Genomic DNA, 23,387 nt, shown 5'->3' with positions numbered 1-23,387 from the left:
CAAGCTGTTGGCTGTGTGGAGTCGCAGTCTTTGATCATCGGCTGATATGTACGTACGTAAAGAATGAAGTTTGTGCGCGCATGTGCTTCATTCGGATGAAGAAGTATGCATGTTTATATGGACAATTAGCGGCAGACAGCGGTCACCGCATCAACAAGCAGACGATACGCCCGATTGTAAAGACATTACGCATAACAAAGAACTTATCTTTTCAGGTCATTTCTCGAAAATGGTAATTTTGAAAAGTTCGTATTCAGCACTGTTACAGTATTTTTTTTTTCTAGCTAATGTTTAAAGCAGAAACGCTAGTGACGTTAAGACATTCGGAGAAAATAGACGACATATAGCAGGTTTTGTAGATATAGTCGTACAATGCATACAGTTTTGGCAAGCCAAAGATAGAAATGCTTCTAGCCAGTAGTTTAGCTAGGTATAAACATTTGCCGAATTTGAAGCTGACTCTTGTCGTTGTTTCATGTCGACTTGCTGCGACTTACGGAGAAGCGGGCTATCTGTTTTAACTCACGCGACATCTTTGCGAATGAGATGTTGTGTGTTCTGCTTGTTGGTCGTCTATCTTCGTATACCGCGGATGATTCTAGATACTCACGATACATCATCATACGATTGTATTAGAAGGCCACGACAAATTTCGAAGTAAAATCATCCCCTGTATGACCGCCTATTACATTAAAGATTATTACTATTTACGTGCCTATATGTATATTGGCCTCGTAACCTTCAAATTTCGGTTTTATTTCTTTTTCTTTGTGTCGTTGCAGGCCTACAAGGCGCTAGTGCACTACAAATGGCTTCTTGGGCAGCGATTCACGATCCATACGATTGGCGGCCTTTCAACGAAAACGCCAGCAACGAAGATAACATTGATGATTTAGTATTGGTATCTACTGAGGCAGTCGTGGGAAGCGCTATTGCTATTACCGTTACCGGTGCCACAGTATCGTGAATTAAACAAAAAAAAAAACTGCAGCACGAGTTACCGCGTACCAGTGCCATGCTCCTGGTAGCGCCAACAGTCGCTAACTCCGCATGGCAAAATGCCACGAAGATAATAATGATCATTATCACCGAAGGCTGTAGTCTCACGAGAAACGATCGCAACGACTATTACTGCAAGATTGTCTGCTGCACCTGCTGCGTGCCTGCAGTGCCTACGGTGTCGGTGGCCGTACCGGTGCAAGGAAAAAGCGAATATATACCAACAGCACAGCGGTAGAGACTGCGAAGACTAAACTCTTCATTAGCAGCGCTTATTTGAACAACGTCTTTATGCTAGGCCCATAGCGATCATGCGTTTGGGCTAAACAGCCAAGGAAAACCGGCTGAGAAGTTACGCAAGATCTCGATCGTCTATCCCTCGGTCTCAAAGCGGCTCAAGGCTGTATGATATATTTCTACTCAACTGGCCTACTTGGTAGTTTCCCGAGTGATTAGTCTTCATTGTACGTGCCGCATTTTCATGGTAGGCCGAATTGTGGTGGACGATGCAGCCGTTGCTGTCTGTCTGCCTTCTTGACCATCTAGTAAAATAGAAGGTAGCCCATATAGGTCAATAGTCCTACTGTGATTGGTGATTGAATGTGAGGCATTGTCAGTGGGGACTTCTAACGACGATAAACCAAACGGCAGGCGTTGGCACCTCGGCAGGGTCTGGCGGAACCAGCCCTGGGGGAAGCCAACCATACTCTGCTCGAATGGCGCATAGGGAAAGGGTTCATTCGGTGGATGCGCTGCTTGACGAGACTGCCGCCGTGACACAAAAGGGGGGAGCTGGTAACGGACAGCTCCACCATAGGCAGTCAACACCTTCGACGCAGGTTGGAGGTGGTGGGCAGCTGCCAGCACAGCACTCGCCCCGTACTTCATCGTCGTCGACGCATCGACATAACAACCTACAACATGTAAAGAGTTTGGACGTTTTTTTTATTACGCGTTGCTCATGTAGTCGGTAAACATTTTCTACGCATATTAGTTTCTAGACTGCGACTTCAGCTTCGATTAAAATAGGTGGCAATGGCAGTTGATGTAACGCCAGCTGGGATTGACAGTAGTTCGTTCGAAAATTAAAATTCATCGCAAGTCTGTCTCCAAGATAAGCGTTATTGTTTTGGGCAATTCTCGGCTTTCTACCGGGCAAAAATACCAGGTCCGAGTCCAATCATGTTTACTATTTGACCGCAAAGGTTCTCTCACTGCCTTAAAAAGCTCTTGTCGCTTCTAAACTTCAGAAAGCAAAAATGACACGGTGCAAGCCGTAGTCGTATCACGTGAACAGCTTGAACTGACCTTTTAACCAAGTTTAATTAACATTATCGAATAGCTGAAAAGTTTCGTTTTATCAGAACGTTCTTATCTGTCACGTACACGTACAGATTTGATAAACGATACACGGAGTGGAAATTATCAGATACTTTAGTTAAAAATATGCAAGTAGGTACAAGTAGGTAAAAGTTAAAAGTCATTAGTTAAATTACTTATATATATGATTTCACGCATATGATTATGTCTGTTAGACCAGTAACTATGTGATAATTACTTTGAATTGCTGAGCTGTATAGGGATACCTTGTTAACAACACGTGATCGCATCTGCTAAAATAAGACAAATCTATTTTGGGAGAAAACTTCGTGGCTAGCTAAATATTATCTAGCCTATAGGGAATAGTATTTATATCTTCTTGAAAACAGCAGAGGCACGAGTTCTCGAGACTTTGCCAGAGCGAAAAAAGAAGGCGTTCAGAAAATACTGGAGTTGTGCGCCGTAATTCTCGCCACATACATCAAACATACGCATTTTATCGAAACGTTGTTGAGGGACAAATTCTGGTCATCAGTGCACTGCATTGGGGAACTTACATAGGGGTCTCTTAAAAAGGTTAAATAAGTGTGGTTGTTATTTAATATTGTGGCATTGACTATTTAATCGCTCGAAATGATCACCGTCACTACTTACGTATAGTCTGCTCGTAACATTTCCATTGGTCTACCATAAAATTTATGCTGTAGCCTTTTATCTCGTAGAGGAATGTCAGCCTCTGCGCCGCAATCCTGTCTGTTCAGCAACAGAGTCTAACGGTCTTATGCTTGTACAGCCGCGTTGACTCTGGTTCGACATCCACACACAGTGCTACGGATGCTGTCATGGACTCTGGACGACCTCTAATGCATTAGAACAAGCCTTTCTCTCCCTCTCTCTCTCTCTCACTCTCATCATAGGTGGCGCCAGATTAAATGCACTATGAAGTGGTTTTTATGTAGCGTATTGAACCTATACTATTCCTGTCGGACTAGTATTCCGGACGGGTCTAGCATCCTGTTAATGGCCGTGAGAGTTGACTTATTCCTACGAAGGCCATATTGTGCGCCTGAAAAGTCTATTAGCCTCTACTTAGCTGCTCGAGCTTATTATTGATAAAGTGCCTCATGATTTAGCCAGCCATGATAAAGAAGACAACGCCTCTACATAATTTTATTCATTTTATCCAAGCTTACCTAAGGCAGTTAGTCGAAACAAAAAATGTATCTACGCCTTAACGATTAGCGATCGTAGACTCGCCTAGAGCCGAGTCTTTCTAGAAAAGGTGCATTTATTTTAAAATGGTACGACATATAAGCGTCATTTTACAGGTATTTTCGTATCTTAAAAACAAGAATTTCAGAATGAGAGTGAATCTTTGACCCTCGCCTAACAAGGCGGGCTCTTTAGGATCTTTGTCGTCGTCGTCGTCGTCATCGGACCCTCACATGAGAAACTAGCAACGATTGTTTGTTTTTATGCAACACAGTAAATGACCCATGAAGCTTTTTAAAATATATCAGAGGAAGCTCGCAAAGCGAAAGCAGATCAATAACTGTAATAACATATATATATCTATTACTGTAAATGGCTAAAAACTATCTGCATTAGTTAAGATATCCTAGTAATGACTGTTGAAGGTCGTAGATTCCTTTATAAAAATAGTAATAGTAACTGTTCTTATGTTGCAGTCATATATAAATGTGATATATTTGTCGTTGAAGCAGTTACACAATAATGCTTTTTTAATCAGAATATAAATAGACAACACACATCATAAACAGAGGATGACGGAGGGATCAAATCTAGCGTACGAAGTCTCGGGTAGATTTTTTAGTTAGTTATTATATTAGTGATACTTTTTAATAGTTTCTTTGTGAGAAATTGATTCGCGTCTTGAAAAAACTTATCTTCCTAATGTATCCAAGTGAAGAACCATGACATGCATCATCTCGTTGAATTGATTTGCATCGAGCACATAAGCACAGCTATAGAGATTTTTCCGCCTAATTTAATTTCACTCATGTGGTTGGGGGGGTTCTTGAGCTTCTTCGCAGAGAAATAGCTTAGTGATTGCGTGTACCAATTTTTCCCAAGTACATATTTCATATGGTAAATACATTTTTTCCCGATTTATTTCAATCGGTCAGGTTTAAGTTTCAATTCAATGAATGAAGTAAGTTCATATGTATAATAGATTTAAGGTAGGTCAATATTGCCTACAGCTTGTCTGCTGGTGCCCTCGTAATGACAGTTATTCTGCCTGGAGATAATATAATGGAACCGTTCTCAAATGCGATTGATGCCAGTGGGCTAGATTCACGGGATGGCGGGCAGGCTGTTGCAGGAAAAGAAGATCACCGTTTGATGGCCGTGTTTACGGTCTCCAACAACACTGCTGAAATATTACAGTTAAAGAGACGATTTCACGTTTCTAGTTAATTCTCCGACACCAAAAAAAAAACAAAAGACGAAAATTGGTTTCTATTCCCTTAGTTTGTGCAAGCCGACTTACGGGTCTAATATGAATACGTGTCTATTCGCGGTAAATTCGAGTAGACAAGTTAAAGGACCAGATATAGTTTCATGTTTATATTTTCGATTACTTGCGAGACACTCTTGTACCAAACGGTCGTATCGTGAAGTACTAAATTGAGTGTTGTTGTTACCCCGAAAACTATGTGATCTGCTGGCACGGTCCCATCCGTTTTACTCGTATAGACTTTTAAGAGACCACTATTACTAATTTAACCACTGGTACAGATCACGATCTACAGATCATTTCCACATATATATATATATAGGCTTATGAACGTTGCAAAATTAGCTCTGATTATTATTTTAATAGAAATACATGTCACCAATCTTGCAATCATTTGCTAAATAAGAGTCAAATAGAAAAAAAATTTATTTGTATCTAAGAGGTGAAATTATTATTGGCTAATGTTTAAATTAACGATTGAAATATCTCAGATTTTTCATATGTATACAGGATCTTGTTATGAAAAGTTCCACCTGTTCACTAACCTACGATTATTCAGATGCCCTTAGTCCTAATTTTTTTTTTAGATAATTGCAATTTTTACTTCGAAATATCGTAGTGATACCTTGGTGCTTTGGCGCATGCGTTAGACTTTTGTTTGAACTAGCTCAACGATGACCTTTCAGGATGTCTTTTAACATTATCTTAGGACAGATTTATTTCTGCAATGACTTGGACGTTTTGTGATTGCAGTACTCAATGGAGTATCCGCCAGGCAGCGGAACTGGCGTGGGTGGATCGCTAGGATCAGGAGGAGTTTCAGTCGGATCTGCGGGCCACCCGTTATTGCTTAAATCGAATCGTTCATCCCGTTCATCAGACACCTCATCGGCATATTCAGGATCAGACACAATGCATTCGATTCAGAGTTCTCTCGATGATCCAGAGTTCGGAGTGGGCTCAGGTTCAACAGGGATTCCTCCGGAAAGCACAGCTGATTCAGATGATGATGAAGATCTAGACGCACAGCATATGGAGGTAAGAGTCTTGTGCCCCATTTTACCCATCAGTTAATCACTTCAGCTGACCATCAACTGCACACGCCTTTCTCATGCTACGTTCGTTTATCGCTTTTTATTATTGGCATGCAAAATGTAAAGGTATGAGTTGCATCACTTACCCATAGGTCCTTGTTTATATATTGAGTATTATTATTATCGTCGTCACAGTAAGGCTCCTGTTTAACAAACGATAATGAAATAGGTTAGTGAACGTCTGATGTGAGAAAGGTTACTCCTATACTTCAGAGTGGAGATCTTCTATAACGGTGCGACACTTCACAACACTATTTTATTTGCAAAACTCCCCTATACTCTTTTATATCTGGGACTGATTAGCGAGATATTTAGCACGCGCATTGCAATCGACCATGAAAAACCAGAAAATTCGACTGGTTTGCAAATATGAGTCCAGCCTTGGAACACAGCAGCGCAAAGAGCTTGTGGTATAAACCTTGTATTCGATGAAGGGCCTATTGGAAGCAATGCGAGCCGTTAGTTCTGCAAAAGAAACCCGATAATACGTTTGCAAAAAGATCCTATGTAGAAACGTGTAATGAAGCGTTGAAGCTGATGGCTCTGGTATATCTGATAGTACCATATTTATGGACCTGGGGTGAGTTAGCAGAGAAAAATAATTGGATAAATGAGTGTCGCATGATTTGAGCGGGAGTCAAAAGCGGACAAGTAAAAAAAGTATGCTTTCTTGTTTCTATTGCATCACAACAGAAACCTGTTGTTGCATTGAATAGCGACATATTGATTTTCGACGATAATCGTATGGTTTACGCCGGTGGGCAGATGTGAGGTATCATCCTGAAAAAATGTACGGCTGCAACAGGCCATGTATTTCGCTTTGTAGTCTTTTCTTTGCGACTGCGGCTGAATTTAGATAATCGGGGAAAAGGGTTACATGGGGTACGTAACATTATTGAACCAAAATGGTAGAAATGGAAGATTTATAGACTCAGCATACTCGCCACACATTACACTCGTAGGTTACCGCTGTTATTTGTTAATAGGAAACTTATTCAAATCTCAGTGTAATGTCAGAATTGCTTATCGAGATTTCAGGGTCTCTCACAGCCCAGAGGGCCGAAGATCGTAGACTAACGACTAAAAATAATTTTGCCTGTGAAAAAGTTCAAAAAAGATTGATCTCGCATATATATATATATATATATATATATGATGAATGATTGTTCTATTTTAACCGAATCCTAAGTATCAGCGTCCTTGTAATAAAAATCTTTATATTATACTAACCATCAGTTCTGTTGTCAGCTTGCAGTTTGTAGGTGTTGAATCAGCTACGAGTACATGAATAGCATCATTGACGTGTGTAATTAAATAAACATGGTACAATGTTATTCGAAAAACGGACTTGATTACATGTAAATTATTTTATAGCAAGCTATTCAATGGTCAGTTAAAGCGGTCTATGCAAACAGAGCTGTTTGAACAAAGATCGTCGCATTAATCCCTAACACAACATGTTTTGGACACATGTTTGTGTCCGTTCGTATAAGAGTAAACACTTACTTTCTGCGTACGTGACCGCAGGGTTCGTTCAGTTTATGTGGCACATTTCGGCAACGGCTATTGCTGGCACAAACCATTCATATGAACACACGCAAAATCAGACCAAAATTGCTAACAATACAAGGCCCCAAAACGGCCAAAAACCCAAAATAGATTACTGAGGCTTATCTGCACGACCTCATTGGCAACAGATATTCCCCTCTCGAAAACGGCGCTTAATTATTGTATCCACAAAAAAAAACAGGTGTTTGAAAAGTGTCTCGATGAATTTTCAGGTCCTCTACATTTAGACGTCATAGAGAATCTTTCGGTTTACCTTACGCAAAGCTATTTCGGATTCTTCGAACATCGCATCAAAACTAACGATAACGCACACTGTCAATTTTGGACAAACAATAATTTTTGAAAGTATGCCTTGCGTAAAAACATTCAGAAAACGATGTGCTGTTTTTTCACACCTAGAAAAAAGAACAAGTTTTTTTTAGTGCCAAGGACAACGAATGAGCGCATTTCCGTTAGGACAAAGAGCCAGCCAAGTTGGTCCGAATTTAAATGCCCCACCCTGCATTTATTTATCCCAATTTAAATTTAACTGAATCGCTTGTATTTCCGCACATTCACATGAAAAGGGCAAAATTTTTAGGATCTTGAGATTGAATGAGACTGTATATTAACATTCTGCGAAACCTATCAATGGGCCTGCACTGGGCTCTGTGTAGAACAGTAAAATCAAGCGTACAGACACCCTGCGAATGGCTACGGAAATCAATAACACGTGGTTCAAGCGTTTGGACGACGGATTTTTTTTGAAGACAATACTTAATAACATATGACAGCGATTACGGACGAGAACGTAGAACGAACAAAACACGTCGAGCTTGTCAAGTGCCATGTCATAAAAGGACTCGATTGGCTCATGTCAGGCCATTATGACCGACCGTTTAAGCGTATGTGTTGAAACACCGAAATGTCCAGCAGATGAACATCCATGGACAGAAAAACTATTTGGCACTTCTAAAAGAGTCAGACTTTATTAAGCGGAGGCGTACGACTACAATGAAAAGTCAGAGATGCAACCTTCTGGGTACTGGTGCAAAAATGAAACCCGACTAAAGAAAATCGCGGAAAATCTTTCATTATGAGTTAATGACTTTTAACTCCACATTCACTAGAAGTATTATTAAAAAATAGGCCAAAGCTGTCGGCAATAACGGCGCGCCACTTTAGCCGCGTAGCAAATTTTTCAAAAAAAAACTTGGTGCGTATGTTGCACGAACCCTCGCGTTGGCCGGTCCTGGCACCCTGCCACCTGTTCCTATTCTCAAAAGTAAAGAACAGTTTTAAAAGAAAGTACAAAAATTCAAAGACAATTGCTCATTCAGCTGAGGGCTGTTCGGACGATCAAATTCAAGCCATGTTTAGGAGACTGAAAAAAATGATGGCATAAGTGCATGGACTAGTTCGAAGAGAACAACTTGAATTACACGACTAAAGTAATATTTGTCAATCTGAAACAAACAAGAAATTATACATATATTTACCGTTGCAGTTACGATCGCGGACAATAAATAGCTAGCCTCAACACCATTAGCATGTAAAAGCCTTAGTCGCTAGCGGACAAGTTGTCAGTCTTCAACTAATGGCCTTGTCCTATATATATATATATATATATATATATATATATATATATATATACATGTATATAAACAATTAATGGCTGCCGATTTTAACGCAATTGAAAAGGTGACTGGTCGGGAGGCGCCGCAGCAAAAACGTTAAGCCATTAGAGTTTCGAAAGACTCACCTGTACGGGGAATACTATAGCGGGGAATACTGTAGGTCGACATTGTAGTGAAAGTGTGTCAAGTGCTTAAAGCTATTCTGAATGAAAAAAATTCACCGTACGATACAAAACCTTGAGGATCGATCAATGCGATAGAGTACGAGTGCATTAGGTATTTGCTTTTACGAAAAGTATGAAAAAAAGAAATTAAACAGCTATAAAGTATAGGGCTAGTGGGGTCACTATACAATTTGTGCAAGTTTTTTTCGTCTGTGAGTTTCCCCATCGTATGCTCCATTTACCCCAGCCTAAAAACAAATCGACCTAAATCCAAAATGTCAATTCTTCCATCAATTAATGTTAATGGTAGATGTAGATGTTTTCCTGAAGAGACGTCGTTCGGGTGACTCGCATTGATTAGTGCTAGACGATCATCTACACCTGGTGACACGAAATACAATGCAATAAATAGTGCAATATGGCTGGCTTGTCTGATCTAGTATACCTGCAACACAAAAGTAATACCTAAAAACTTAATTTCAGGTGGCATTGCGGTTGATTTTCAATTGGTTAAGCGACATTCATACATACCGTAGTAGTTGAATGGTAGAGACACGACCGGAAAATCATCGTCAAAATTGTACTTTGTATCTATTTCAAAGCGCTAAAATAAAGCTATACGTGAAAATAATGATTGTGAAGAAAAGTCAGCGTACACTCACTACACCTGTACATGACAAAGCAAGAAGATGTCAAGCTGTAGCAGAAATCTTGTAACTTCCGCAATAGAACACGGGAAATTTGAATCCATACGCCATGCGCGCGCATTTTAGTCAACATCTGCTAAATTAAACGAACAATTGCTCGAAACAGCGTTGTATAAAACGGAGTATTATTGTTGTTGAGTGTTCGAACGGGGCATACTTTGATTTCATTTCCATGTACAACGATGGTTAGGTGAGCCTCCCGTCCTGGGTTTCGTCAATTCCCTACGAACAATAGGAAGAACAACGCCAAAGTCGCAGAATGTATTCAGCGGTATTCACTGCACAATCACGATACGACAGTGGCTGTCGCTGCTGCTGCTGCTGCTGCTGCTGCTGCACAAGAATTATTCTCTAACCTATCATTTGCTAAATTTTTCTATTCTTCATCTGTATTTTAGTGTTTGACTGTTCGTGACACGTATCGCGAGTGTTTGGAGAAGGATCCTAATGAGCGAGCCGAAGAAGACATCGAAACATTATTAGAGTTCATGCAGCATCTTCCAGCTTTCGCCAATATGACGCTGAGCGTTCGGCGCGAACTCTGCGCAGTTATGGTATTTGCTGTCGTTGAGAAAGCGGGAACAGTGGTGATGAATGATGGGGAAGAGTTAGACTCGTGGAGTGTCATCGTAAACGGAATGGTCGAAGTCCAACTGCCCGATGGTAGCGTGCACGATCTATATCTGGGTGATAGGTAAGAAAACTAGTAAAAATATACCCAATATCATAAAAGATCCGGAATAAAATGATAGCTTTCGGTTAGGCAGCGATCAGCTACAGATGCCTGTATTTATAGCTCGCTGATAGTTTTCGATTGGTAACTGGCAATCAAATTCGTGATGTCGTCGCGTGACACCCTCGCTCGCGCATTTGCGTTACTGCTACATTAATAGAGCTATTGCTTGATGTTATACCGGTCAGTTGGGGAAGCCCAGATACAACTCTGTGCATTCAACGAAAAAGGACTCAACTGCAGGACAAATGCACGAAGATAGATAGTGCAGACTTATGCCGTTCATATGTTGACTTACGTGCACGTCTAGACAATTCAAGACTCTGTTTGACGAGGAGGAGAGGGCGAAGCAGTGATCGATGCTCGACAATCGGCTGTTGGCAGCTGTGCGTCGATGCGCGCTGCTGACATTTTAACAGTGCGATGTTATACTTTCGATTTTGGCGACAAAAATTGCAAAGTAATAGAAAAAGAGAAAAGAAAAAAAGAAATCAACTACCACGGATGTTTGAAGATTGAGTGATCTTCATATATCCTTTGTGAGTTCGCAATGTTGTGGTGAATAACATTGATCCATCTACGAATCATATAACGTGCATAAGTTGTGATTAAGGCAAGAAATACAAGTATGTTTCTGTGTGCTATTTAGTCAATGTTTGTACAGCATTAACAAAATCAATCAACTCATTCGACTTATAAGATCCGTCTAGTCATATCGAAATGAGTAGCGTGTTGGGATGTCTATAAAAATAGGACTGCTATATCCTTCGAGCATACGCACGTGCTTAATGTTTTGCTTCAGTTTCGGCATCACTCCTACGATGGAAAAGATGCATCATGTGGGCACTATGCGAACGAAAATGGACGACTGTCAATTCGTCTGTATCGCTCAATCCGAATACTACCGAATTTTGCATCAAGGTGAGGAGAATACACGAAAGCTCGAGGAGAACGGAAGAGTCGTTCTTGTTACGGAACATCGAGTGCTTGATGGAGGCACTCGTCGAGGACACGTAGTGATAAGAGGTTGGTATTCGTCTAATTCTAACTGCTCTCACTTAGAAGTTTCTGACGATTTTTAGACATTTAGGCGAAACAGCATCAATGCCAGTGGCTGCGTACAAAAGACGACGTTTCAGTGAGACACCAACATAAAGTACGGCATAGCCGTATAGGGTGCTAATGTCAAGGGAGCATAGACACGCTTCTAAGAATAGTTATTCAACTGCCGATTTCTTCAACGATGTTTTTTTTGTTTACCCCAAAATAGTCTCCACAGTCCCTTATAACAGATTTGTGTCTCCGATATTCAGGCTGAGTTAGGTCCCGTTACTTGCCCCGGGCAATAATATCGCACGCGTACTGCGTTCAAGAAAGTAGTCTGAATAGGGTAACGTTAGAGTTTTGGCTAACATTCAAAATGGATTTGAGACCCTAAGAAAACATGTATATGAGCTTTGGATTAAATACATGTTATTCCAACGGACGTTTTGATGTAATCTTCAGGTACACCGGAACGATTATTAGCGCAACTGCTCGACGAGAATGTGTTAGACCCGGGTTATATTGAGGATTTCTTACTTACCTATCGAACATTCGTTGACAGTCCGGCCGAAATCACACGACAAATGCTTGACTGGTTTCAAGATGATAAGCTTCGCGATCGGGTCACACGCGTCGTACTACTCTGGGTCAATAATCATTTTACCGATTTTGAGACTGATCCCGATATGATGGAATTTCTTGAGGTAAATATCGCTCTCACACCGCGTAGTACAACAAAAGCTAAGCCATACAAATAGAACATTGCTATGTAGAAACTTTGAAAAATATCTTAATTGTCGTCTTGGTCGCTATAGGATTAACGACATCCGTGAGCGTTATTCGTCTGAATTCACTAGCGGAAGTTTAAGCTGGATGGAGCATCAAAGACGGCCGGATGCTGTCTTGTGTCTTACATGTAAATCTTCAAATACCAACAAATCATGGCACTTAAATATCCAGCTGGCGTCGCGATCTCGCCTTGAGTTATTTTTCGAAGTGAACATCTGGTTTGTTGTAAATATTATACGTCAAAGTGATTCCTTTTTTTTTTATAATAGATGCAACGGTATAGTGGAGGTTACCGTAACGTCGCAGTAATTGGCTTTGCGCTACGGCCGAGATACAAATAAACGACTGAGCGAATAGTTCTTGGCATTCCACGCTGGCGAAGCTAGATCTTGTATAATGCGTTCATCCACGTTTGGGTCATTAAAGGAGTGTGTTTGGACTAAAGGGAAATGGCGAAAGTAGGACATTCCTTGGGTGCCTCGAACCGGTAATGGACAGGTGCCGAAAGCTCCCATTAGAAATGATGACACAGGCGTTCGATTTGTCTCAAAGCCTGCGTATAGCCAGGGGGCCAGTGATGCGTAAATGTATCAGCCAGCGGTAAGATGAATCACCTAGGCCTCAATACTGTGTTCTGTTGTGCTTGCGCCCTATTGCAGGATTTCGAACATATGCTTGAGGAGTGCAAAAAAAATTCGGAAACGCAATTGCTCAACATCGCGTGCGCTGCCAAAGCAAGAACACGTAGCATAACGTTAGCTCGGCCAAACCGTGAAGAACCGCTTCAGTTCCAGATGGTTGGTGGTTACGAAACGGGGTTTGAGGTGTTCATCGCAAAAGTCGAACGAGGTTCAAAGGCTTATGAAGTTGGGCTGAAACGGGGTGACCAAATCCTTGAAGTCAACGGCCAGAGTTTTGCAAATATTTCGCACATGAAAGCCCTTGAACTGTTTAAGAAGAGTACTCACTTGCAGATCTCTGTACGATCCAATCTAATGGGCCTCAAAGAGATGACGACCAATCCGAATCGAGCTCGCATGCGCCAACATCGAAAATCACTTGTCTCTGATCGGGGTCTGTTATCCAATAATAATAATAATAACAACAACAATAACAACAACAACAACAACAATAACAACTCGATCAGCCACAGTACAAGCACTACCAGTAGTAATAACCATAGTAACAGTGGTAGCGCTCAGCACAACAATAATAATAATCCAATGAAGTTAAGTGAGATGTATGATTTGATGTACGATAAATGCGTCGACCCCCAGCATTGTTCAGGGCTTTCAGACAAGTCTGCGGATGGATCGTCATCTAAAAAAATGTTCATGACACTGGGTACGTAGCCAATGGTAATATATATATATATATATATATATCTGCTTACTATTAATAAAGGGTAAAAATTCATCAAAACAATTCTGCTCAGCTTGACCCTTATGCAAATTGTATTCCCCACGTGTATTATTTCTTTATATAAAATGATTTCTGTTCTTTATGTCTGGGTGGTTGACAGGAAAACCGACGAAATTAAAAAAAGCTTTGGCGAAAATCATCTCAAAGAATGCCTCGATTGATGCGTCATCGGCTCACTCTAGTGATGATTCTCTTTTTAATGGGACAGCATCATACAGCAGTGGAGGTGGTCACCGAAGCGGTTCATTATATCACAGCCACTCGAACCCGGACCTCTCTTCGAATGTAATCTATTGTGACTCGGCAAGCAGCGACCAAATTTCTCGGGCGCCAGACTTCCCTGAGCACGTACTCAAGGTTTACCGCGCTGATCAAACCTCTAAGTTTCTTGTCGTCCACGCTGAGACAACCGCTCGAGAAGTTGTTATGCTTACTTTAAGGGAATTCGGTATCACTGATTCTAGTTCACTGTATTCCCTTTGTGAAGTGACTGTGGGCGAAGGAGGGTTAGTGAAACAGAGACGCCTTCCAGAGCAAATGCAAAATCTAGCTGATCGAATGGAACTTCGCAGTCGATACTATCTCAAAAACAATAATAGCCAGGAAGCGCTGGTACCTGATAATCTAGCTGGCGAACTCCTCCGTGAAAGTCAAGTCTCATTCCTACAATTAAATAGCGGGGAGGTCGCAATTCAGCTAACGCTGGAGGATTTCAAGATCTTTCGACAAATCGAACCAACTGAATATGTGGACGATCTATTTGAGGTAACTCTTAGTCGATACGGAGCACCAATGTTATCGAAGTTTGCGGAACTGGTCAATCGTGAAATGTTTTGGGTTGTAACTCAAGTCGTTTCCGAGCCAACAGTTATGCGGCGAATGCGAACAATCAAACAATTTATAAAGCTGGCGCGACACTTCCGTGAATACAAAAACTTCAACTCAATGTTTGCCATCCTTAGTGGCTTAGGTCATGGTGCCGTAGCGCGCCTGAAAGGTACCTGGGACAAGCTGCCTACAAAATATCATAAAATCTTTCAAGACATGCAGGAAATTATGGACCCTTCACGTAACATGTGTCGTTACCGTACTCTAGTGACGCGATTACACCCGCCACTTATCCCATTCTACCCGGTCGTTCGAAAAGATCTCACCTTTATTCACTATGGCAATGACACGCTGGTCGATAATTTGGTTAACTTCGAAAAACTTCGCATGGTCTCGAAGGAAGTGCGCTCTTTAATGAATATGTGTTCCCAGCCTTATGTTTTTCCTTCAAGTAGTTTGCTCTCACAGCAACAACAATCGCTGGAATCGTCGGTTTCTGCGTCTGCGGTCGCCTTGGCCCTTGGCGGAAGTTCCGGAACCTCAGGGGGGCCCAGACACAGGCCTTCGCGCAAGAAGTCGTCTGCCGGTCCGAACCCGAAAAAAATGTTTGAGGAGGCCCAGATGGTTCGTCGGGTAAAGGCGTACTTTTCCGGGTTGAAGGTTATCACCGACGAAGATGAATTGCACAGACTTAGTCTAAATTGTGAGCCTCTGCAGGGTCAACCGGGTGTTAGTACCCCCGTAAGCCAAGGAAGCGTAAACTCACGTGATAGTGGGTCTGGTGGATCCGCCCCAACACATCCTCGTAGACGTCATCCGTCGCCCACACTTAGTACGACGTCATCAACTTCCTTAGCAAGCTCAGCCTCCGAAGGAAAGAAAACTCTTGGGCCGAAGTTTGGTACCGATTCGCCTCAGGCGATGCGAAAACTGCTTGCACTTTCTGAAGGTGTTCCAAAGGTTTGTATTGTATATTTGTATTTACTAATCTCGTATACTTGTGTTGTTGATAATGAATTTCCTGGCTTTTGACGATACTTCATTTGTCCGTTTTCATTGTTCCATTTTTATTGGTTATGTTAGCAAGCGGCTCATTAATTAAATGCTTTTTTTAATTGTTAGGTTCGATCAACTAGTGCACGCAGTACGAGTGTAGCATCAGCTACTTCAATGTCCCACAGTCCGTCAGCAATGCGCAAGGGCAGCGCTGAAAGTAGCCTGCCATTTCAGATTCGTGGGGGTAGTGACTCGCTCGCGCATAAAGGTACCGCCGCCCTTGGACTTGCCATCGGCATGGGTATTGGGATGGGAGTGCATTCTGTACAAAGCGCAGGCCAGCCTCATCACCATCTTCATCATCATCATCATGGAGGAAGCACAAGTAGTAGCGCCGGCGTTGGAAGTGTTCACAATAACCTTCACCTCTCGCCGGAGAGTTCCAGCGTCACTAGTCTACGCAGGGATCACGCTTCTGGTAGGTGCTTCTCGCCAGAATGAAGTTTTCCAAATTGTCAGAGACATACATCCGTCGCATTAGAGTAACTTACTAGACTTGTTCTAGCCATACTAATGCGTTCCTTTGCACTCTTTACACATTATGTGCTTTTGTTTGTCATCTGCATTGTAACTTTGCAGTCTGTTCGATGAGTTCGATTGACAGCGGGGTTGGGCCTAGCTCATGTTCATCAACGAACTCACATCTCGGTAAGTAACAAAGTTCGCCCTTCTAAACTACCGAGCATTTTTAATAACAGCTATTACTTGTGTAGATTAACTAGCACAAGCAACGACCCAACTGTAACTTCTGAACAATGATAAATCATTTGATGATAGAATAAGCACACGCTAAGATGCACATTCTGGTAGGTATTCCAATATCGATGGGCCACGAACGAATGTTATCTGATAGTAACATGGTATCAAAACCCTGGTCAAGGCCTACTGTGACCTAGCCGCTTAATGATAGGTGTTGGTCTTTGTGCTCTGTATTGCCTACCAAAGCTACACATCAACCTTTTCTAACCCCCCCCCCCCCCCAAATATATATTAACGGATTTAACCCATATTTATTAATGGTTTGTTCTTCACGAATCTATCGACTTGAAGCACGATTATTCTAGATAGAGCAAGATGTTTCGAGGCCTGTTTTAATTGCAAGCTTTATTATGGGTGACAGAAAGCCTGGAATGTAAATCATAGACAAAAATGGGGTTATTTGGATCAATAATCATGTTAATAGTCGCATAAATGTTGTGACAAACTTTTCTCGTTTTGATGTGATTCTTCTACTGCTCGTCATAATTAGGTGACGATGAGGAAAGACGAAATCACGACGATAAACTAACAAACACTGTTATTATTTGGTGTATTATCGTTGTTACTGTTCTTTTTTTTTGTGCCGTTTTCTACTATACGCTCGGGTGTTTGTGACGACGTTTTGGCGTTTGTGGTCGTTCGCACGTCTGTTCGTTCTTTCGTCGTTGTCCCCTGTCTGTCCGTTCATCCGTCTGCCGGTTGTTGTTGTTGTTGTTGTTGTTGTTACTGTTGTACCGCCCCGGGGGTCCACGCTTCTCACTATGGCGTTCTTGTCTCTTCAAACGACGATATCTCTTCGTTGTCTGTCTTTTTGTTTGGGATCTGACCACTTTTTGTCGACCCAACTCAAATGCAACCCGTTTCTTTATGTGCTTTCTGTTCTCCGTTGCCGCTATTGATACTCTTGTTCCTATTGAAACTCGTCTTGATTTTGTTAATATATAAATTACTTTTTCTCATATCTTGTTGCCGCTGCTACTACTGTGTCCTGCGTACCAATGTGGTTTCTGTTCAAACATGATCTCAACATAATCTCTGGGCCAAAACAGATACGTTGGGCACGGATTGTATTCAACAACAACAGCAACAACAACATGCCGCAACAATCTCTGCCACTAGTGCAACAGTATTCAGCCATCATCTGGCGGGTGGTAAAGGAAGCAGCGGTCTATCTGAGAGTATGGTTCGTCAGCATTCACCGTTACATCATCTCCCACATCATCATGGAGATGGCTTGAGCGGGTATCAAACGCTGGGTCACCACCACAATCCGGCACGTTTCTTTGGGGTGACAGCTGGTGGAGGTTGTATGAGCGACGGTTTGACTAGTACCAGCGGAGGCTACCGAGTTCCCCCGTTCCCGCACGCGATCGCCGTTCTACCACCCCTCCCCCCACCGCATCATACGAGCTTAGTTTCTGTCAGGCAGCAGCAGCAGCAGCAGCAGCACCAGCAGCAAACTTTGAAAGGCGGCAGTGCCAGCAATCGCCACCAGCTACAACAGAAGCATGTGACGTCGGGGGTGAATACAACAGGTAACCCCCAACCTAACCCTCACTGATCTTAACTCGAAAACAACGAAAGCCGCACCGACAGGAAAAAACATAGACACAACGAATAACAACAGTTTTTTTTCGAACGATTATGTAAAGCAGCTCATTACCACATCCGTATTGACGGCCGTCGCTTGGCGCGGTCTCTAAAAAATGCGTAGCATATATATATATATATACACATTACGTTATTACAGGACACACACTATTATCATCATTTTAATTATTATCGTTATCCGATTCTAAGAGAAGACGATAGTGTTCTCTTCATATCATAGATGGAATCATAGAATTAACAATATCAGAAAAGTAAAAGACTGCTTCACTTTAATAAGAATAGTTACGAATAAAAACAGTTTGTGTCGTCTCACACTGGTGATGGGCTTGGTGATGGTGTATATTTATTTGTCTCATTCACAGTAAACCAGCATGAATCAATGGCTGCTTTTGCTGCTGTTCATGGCTTTGCCCTTGCATCGCTTTAATAATAATAACAGCACCTAAACAAACAAGCGAACAGACATCCATAGTTATGTTTTTATTAGCAAATTAATGATAATTTCTACAAATAGCAACTATACCTAGTCACTCGTACTTCCAAAGTGTCAGTCTTTCGAAGATGAATTTTTGACATTAGCATGTTGAATCAAGTGTATAGCACATGGTGCGTTTCATTGGACCTGAAGGTAAGTAGAATGGAAAACTTCTGACAGACGAACCAATAGCATTAGAACAATGAGGATTACCCTCATATGGCTAGCTCACCGGACTAGATTTAAGCATTATCGGTAAAGTGGGTAATAGGATAATGCAGTGCACGGGTTTTTACGTCCCATGAAACAACGGCTGTTTCTCTATAATATTTCGTCCGATTTCGAACCGTTTCGATAGCAAGAAGGTTCTATTACTAGACAAAGCTGTAGTCCGAATCTTATCGAAGCGCTGATACATGGCCTAGGCCTTACCTCACAATCTATCGTGTTATTTAATCGTTGTCGTTTTGAAGAAAATAGTGCAGAAGAAGAATGGGAATATATGTTCAGCAGTGGCCACTTAGGCTATCAATTAGGGTAAGGTAGTTCCTGTAGGACAGCTTGTATTCGTTTCCACATTTGATCAGTATATTGGTAGTATAAATTATGCTTCGCGTTTGAAAGACACCAAACTTATAGCGGCGTGTGTAGGCACATGCTTGCTAATTAGAGTCCACTCTTATTGTGTGAGTATGACGTCTCTTTCGTGTTTTCTATAGGCAATCGTGGTCGTAGCGCGAAGCCATTCGCGCCTCCGCTACCTCCATCTGATCGGATCGGGCGCCCGTTAGTGCAGATCAACAACGCCAGCTTACCTCGATCCCGAAGCCACGAAGGGGTTGCCGTACCTCAAACGATACCTGGTCAGAGTTCTCACACCGGACAGACAGGCACTGCCTACTACCAGCTAAGCAATGAAGGTACCCTCCTCGCTATAGCCTTTAATTCTAACCTAAAATTATATTATTGTAACAGGAGAGTGTTAATATCTAGTTGTCGAAAAAAGTATCGACGACTTTTAATCCAAAACTGACGTAAATATTTTTATATGTCAAAGCAATACTACTAAAATATTAGGTAAGCGAATTCGGTGCACTTTCTGAACTGACTAATTTTTTGAGCTACATGCCGCCAGTAGACGAAATTTGGATAGTAAACATTCTGATTTTCTAGAGACTTGCCAGTGACGACTGATTGAGTTTACTCAAGAAGAAATGAGCTCAGAAGGAAAAATATCGTGTCATGATTTCGTTTCTCGAAGGCTACAGCGCTACACTAGGCAAAGAGGTCTTAAACAAGGGCACATGCATGGTGGAAACGACCGCAGTATCGGGGACCAGCAAAGACATGACCAGACATTGAGACCCGAAGGTCAACAACGCATTGGCGCAATCGGGGTGACTATTCATAACTTAGAGTTCAAGGGCTTTGTCGATTAAGGCTGGTATTTGACATGTAACGTATTACAGAATTAAAACCCAAATACTTACTTAACATACGGAAACTGAATAGAAATAAATTTTCCATGAATTGCGCCAAATGTGTATCGTGTATTTCACGTGCAAATTGCGGAACTTAAGTCAGCTAGACTGGAACATAAAGCCGCTAGAGACAAGGCATGGTGCCAGCCAAGGAGGGACCAGGAGAGAAGGTGGCGTCGCCCTAGAGAGAAATCGGCAACAGTGTCGAGTAGGTGCAGACGTAAGGTAATAATAGGACTTGCAATCATCATCAGGTGCGTCTACTACTCATCGAAAATGAAGCAATAAATGTAGCCTGCCATCTTTCCTCTTTTTAAGAGACTCATTGATCGTTGGCACGGCAATCGAAGGCACGCACTGTGGTTACTTCCAGACGTCATCGTCATGCTTTACTTACTTTCTGGTAAACAAACGAATATCCAACATCAACTTCGACTTTCTTATTCTCCCGATCCGAGTCCGGGTAGTTACGGGGCTTTCCATGCCCTAAGAAAGGCCACTGGTGAGAAAGCATACTCCACGTTCCATCTCTTCGAGAGGTCATAGATAGGGAAATATTATATGGGAGCGCGAATGGGAATTAGTTCAACTGTCCAGACGCTGTCCGAGAGCTGGGATAAGTACGTGAAAAAAATAAAGAAGGGTATTTTAAACAGATATTAAGAAATAGGCTCAGCTAGTTCAAAGGACATGAAAATTTCAAAGTTCGCATAATGTACTTGTACCTCCCTAACAAATGTGTGCCACTTCAATCGATGACCTTCTATAATTTTTCTTGTAGAACTTCTGTAGTTTTTGGGCGAAAAATTATTTGTTATAGGCGATCTTTGCATCTCTAAACTAGTTCGATTGTTCTACCAGGCAGCAACGGCAGCGGCGGCTTACAATGCACGATTCCTCTCCAATCTCATCCTCATCGTCAATACACGCTGATTAGGAAGTTGTGCTTTGCTTCGCCGCGTTAACGATGACCTTTTTGTACATCAGTATCGTGTGTGATCCACTTATCATCACCCGTGATTAATTGCTTTAGAAATAACTATTTCGTTATTTCGTAGACGAAGATTTAATGGAATAAATCATTGTACGTCAATCCGTGTGGCATTCAAGCATCGGACTTTTTTTATGTTTTGGTGGCGGATGTTTAGTTTCTTGGCTACTCTCGTGTTGATCTTGTTGAACTTCCGCAATAATTTCATCAACTTTTCCGCAGTTAGTTGACCGCTATGAAAAGCATCTTTCTACATGGAACTGTTCAGAACGAAAGCGCCAGAATAATTTTTCAGGGCTATGCTTCCGGATAATGCATCTTGATCGTAAATAGTACAATTTATGGGCCTGGGAAGCTAACGTGCCTATATCGTAATAAAACTTTGGTAGGATCGTAATCAGAGTTTGATAGAAATCCTACTCATTTTCAAGGCGATCTCTCATGAAGAAGGGCATTGGAACGCACTGTTACTGCCAAATCTTAGCTTTCAAAACGCGTAATTTATTAATTATAATAGTAAAATCATTGACCCGACACGGTCCATATTGACTGCGACACCTGGCTTTAAAGCTATCTAGCTAGAGAAATACGGTCGATACGTTATCTTGTATTGAATAGGTGCCTCTTATATACACATGGGGGATGCCGCCTAGTTCGTGACGCCGTCAATACACACCCGTGTATGATTATAATGTTATAGCAGTATAGGGATGGTGCTAGCGTGCCTTTCTTGCAAACACGTTGAGCAGTTGGATTAAACCGCCGAACGTCTGACTGCACGATATTATTTTGTTTTGCGATGTATTTACTTACAGAAGAAGATACTCAGGTTTCCGCTGTTTGACGAGATCAACTCACTGCCGGCCAATGGATGGTGTCAACAGAAAAACGAAGCTAACTTCGTACTGGAATGGCTTTTTGCACAAGCATTCGCAAATCTCCATCGGCTGCAGAAAATACGCGTGGCGCCGCACATATCAATTGCATAAACTATATATATATATATATATAATGATTACTACAGATGTAATAGGGATCGCGAACACAAAAATCGACCGATCACTAATGTATAAATACAACCACTGACTAAATAATGAACTAACCAAGGATCAGTAGCCATTTTGATTCACTATCAATACCCACGCCTGTCGTCGTCAAATGCCGAAAAAGGTTCTGACGAATCATACGCTAATAACGATTAAATATCGCAATTAGGAAAACACAGTACGAATTCGCTCGCACAGACAGGCGGTGACTGAGTGTACTGCGGGACCAATCGAAAAAAGTATCGGATAGAGGTAGAAGCACAGTGGATTACTACATAGGAAAAGATTATTTAAGCGAATATGAGACACATTTGCCTTGCAACAAACCTCCTCCAAGTCGGTTATCGTTACTGCTGTTGCAAATCCTAACGTTCTTTCGTGGACCCTTTCCGTATCAGCTGACTAATCCAGACCCAATTGCTTTGAACAACAAGGACGTCTACAAGAGCAGTACCTCTGCAGTAATTTTCAGCCATCTGCTTTAAGTCAATGAAGTTTACTATCTGCCGTTTTTCAATCCAGAGACGTCGTAGTTTTAGCAAGCCACGAGATCAAAGACACTCCAAATACTCTCAACTCATCGAACAACGCGTGACACAGTGACAACTAAAGTACTTTACAATAGTAACAACACGGATAGACAAAAGAAAAGCTGCAACGCGGGCGGATTTCCTTCGTTCAGGGATGTAGTGTGCAGAACCGCTCAGACGTTCCTGTATCTTCCAGTTGGTGTCACAAAGATGAAACTATTGCTACAACTAACCAGCCAGACGTACATCATATCCCTGCAAAATGAATATATAATTTATATATACATACATATATATATATATACGACGCACGTGTGTAAAAAATACAGAGCCCACCTATTATAATAATGTTAAATGTTGACAGCATATACAAGTAATGCACACTTCCTCATTTACGTATAATAACAATAATGAGGTTGATTGACGATGTAAAAATCAAAGAAGGGAAAGGAGGTAAGCTGTCGCTACTGTCGCCTCCCTATTCAATTATGAAATGAAGAGCGACGACAATGGTGATGATAATTATTACGATGATTGTGGTGTTGACAGAACGAATTGGCATTATTTGCAAAAGAAACAGGATGATCAATGAACGGCTTCAGAAGCATTCAGCGTCCTAGTGATAATAATCTTGAATACCATACGCGCACTAGCTGAGACATTGGAACTTATAT

At 41.6% G+C, this 23,387-nt stretch overlaps 1 protein-coding gene and 1 long non-coding RNA gene across 25 annotated transcripts in view; one reads left to right on the top strand and one right to left on the bottom strand.

The window, feature by feature from the left end:
• PDZ-GEF (PDZ domain-containing guanine nucleotide exchange factor) overlaps nt 1-23,387 on the top strand; it is a 74,251-nt gene that overhangs the window by 31,222 nt on the left and 19,642 nt on the right. For 2 of the 15 annotated variants that reach the window (XM_022788758.2, XM_022788760.2), the window contains 13 exons: nt 783-1,922; nt 5,552-5,836; nt 10,347-10,642; nt 11,484-11,707; nt 12,188-12,429; nt 13,174-13,858; nt 14,037-15,724; nt 15,887-16,238; nt 16,400-16,468; nt 17,629-18,114; nt 19,385-19,585; nt 19,927-20,062; nt 21,953-22,246. In XM_022788758.2, coding sequence (XP_022644493.1) covers nt 1,716-1,922; nt 5,552-5,836; nt 10,347-10,642; nt 11,484-11,707; nt 12,188-12,429; nt 13,174-13,858; nt 14,037-15,724; nt 15,887-16,238; nt 16,400-16,468; nt 17,629-18,114; nt 19,385-19,585; nt 19,927-20,027 — 4,836 coding nt within the window. In that variant the 5' untranslated portion in view covers nt 783-1,715 and the 3' untranslated portion in view covers nt 20,028-20,062; nt 21,953-22,246. The other 13 variants (XR_015328679.1, XM_086990478.1, XR_015328702.1 and 10 more) reach the window with 10 other exon arrangements.
• Nucleotides 4,026-10,350, bottom strand: LOC147758378 (uncharacterized). Of its 10 annotated transcripts, none has more exons than XR_015328763.1 (5): nt 9,773-10,350; nt 7,123-9,622; nt 5,979-6,035; nt 5,424-5,815; nt 4,026-4,714 (listed from the first exon to the last, which is right to left on the bottom strand). It is a non-coding gene; the product is annotated as an uncharacterized LOC147758378 (long non-coding RNA). The 10 variants fall into 10 exon arrangements; XR_015328765.1 differs by having other exon boundaries at nt 4,026-4,711; XR_015328769.1 differs by lacking the exon at nt 5,424-5,815 and having other exon boundaries at nt 7,123-7,166; nt 7,399-9,622.

Source organism: Varroa destructor, unplaced genomic scaffold (assembly GCF_002443255.2).
Source record: "Varroa destructor unplaced genomic scaffold, Vdes_3.0 BEIS01000001.1, whole genome shotgun sequence".
NCBI classification, from domain to species: Eukaryota; Metazoa; Arthropoda; class Arachnida; order Mesostigmata; family Varroidae; genus Varroa; species Varroa destructor.
This window is presented reverse-complemented; position numbering and strand designations above follow the sequence as displayed.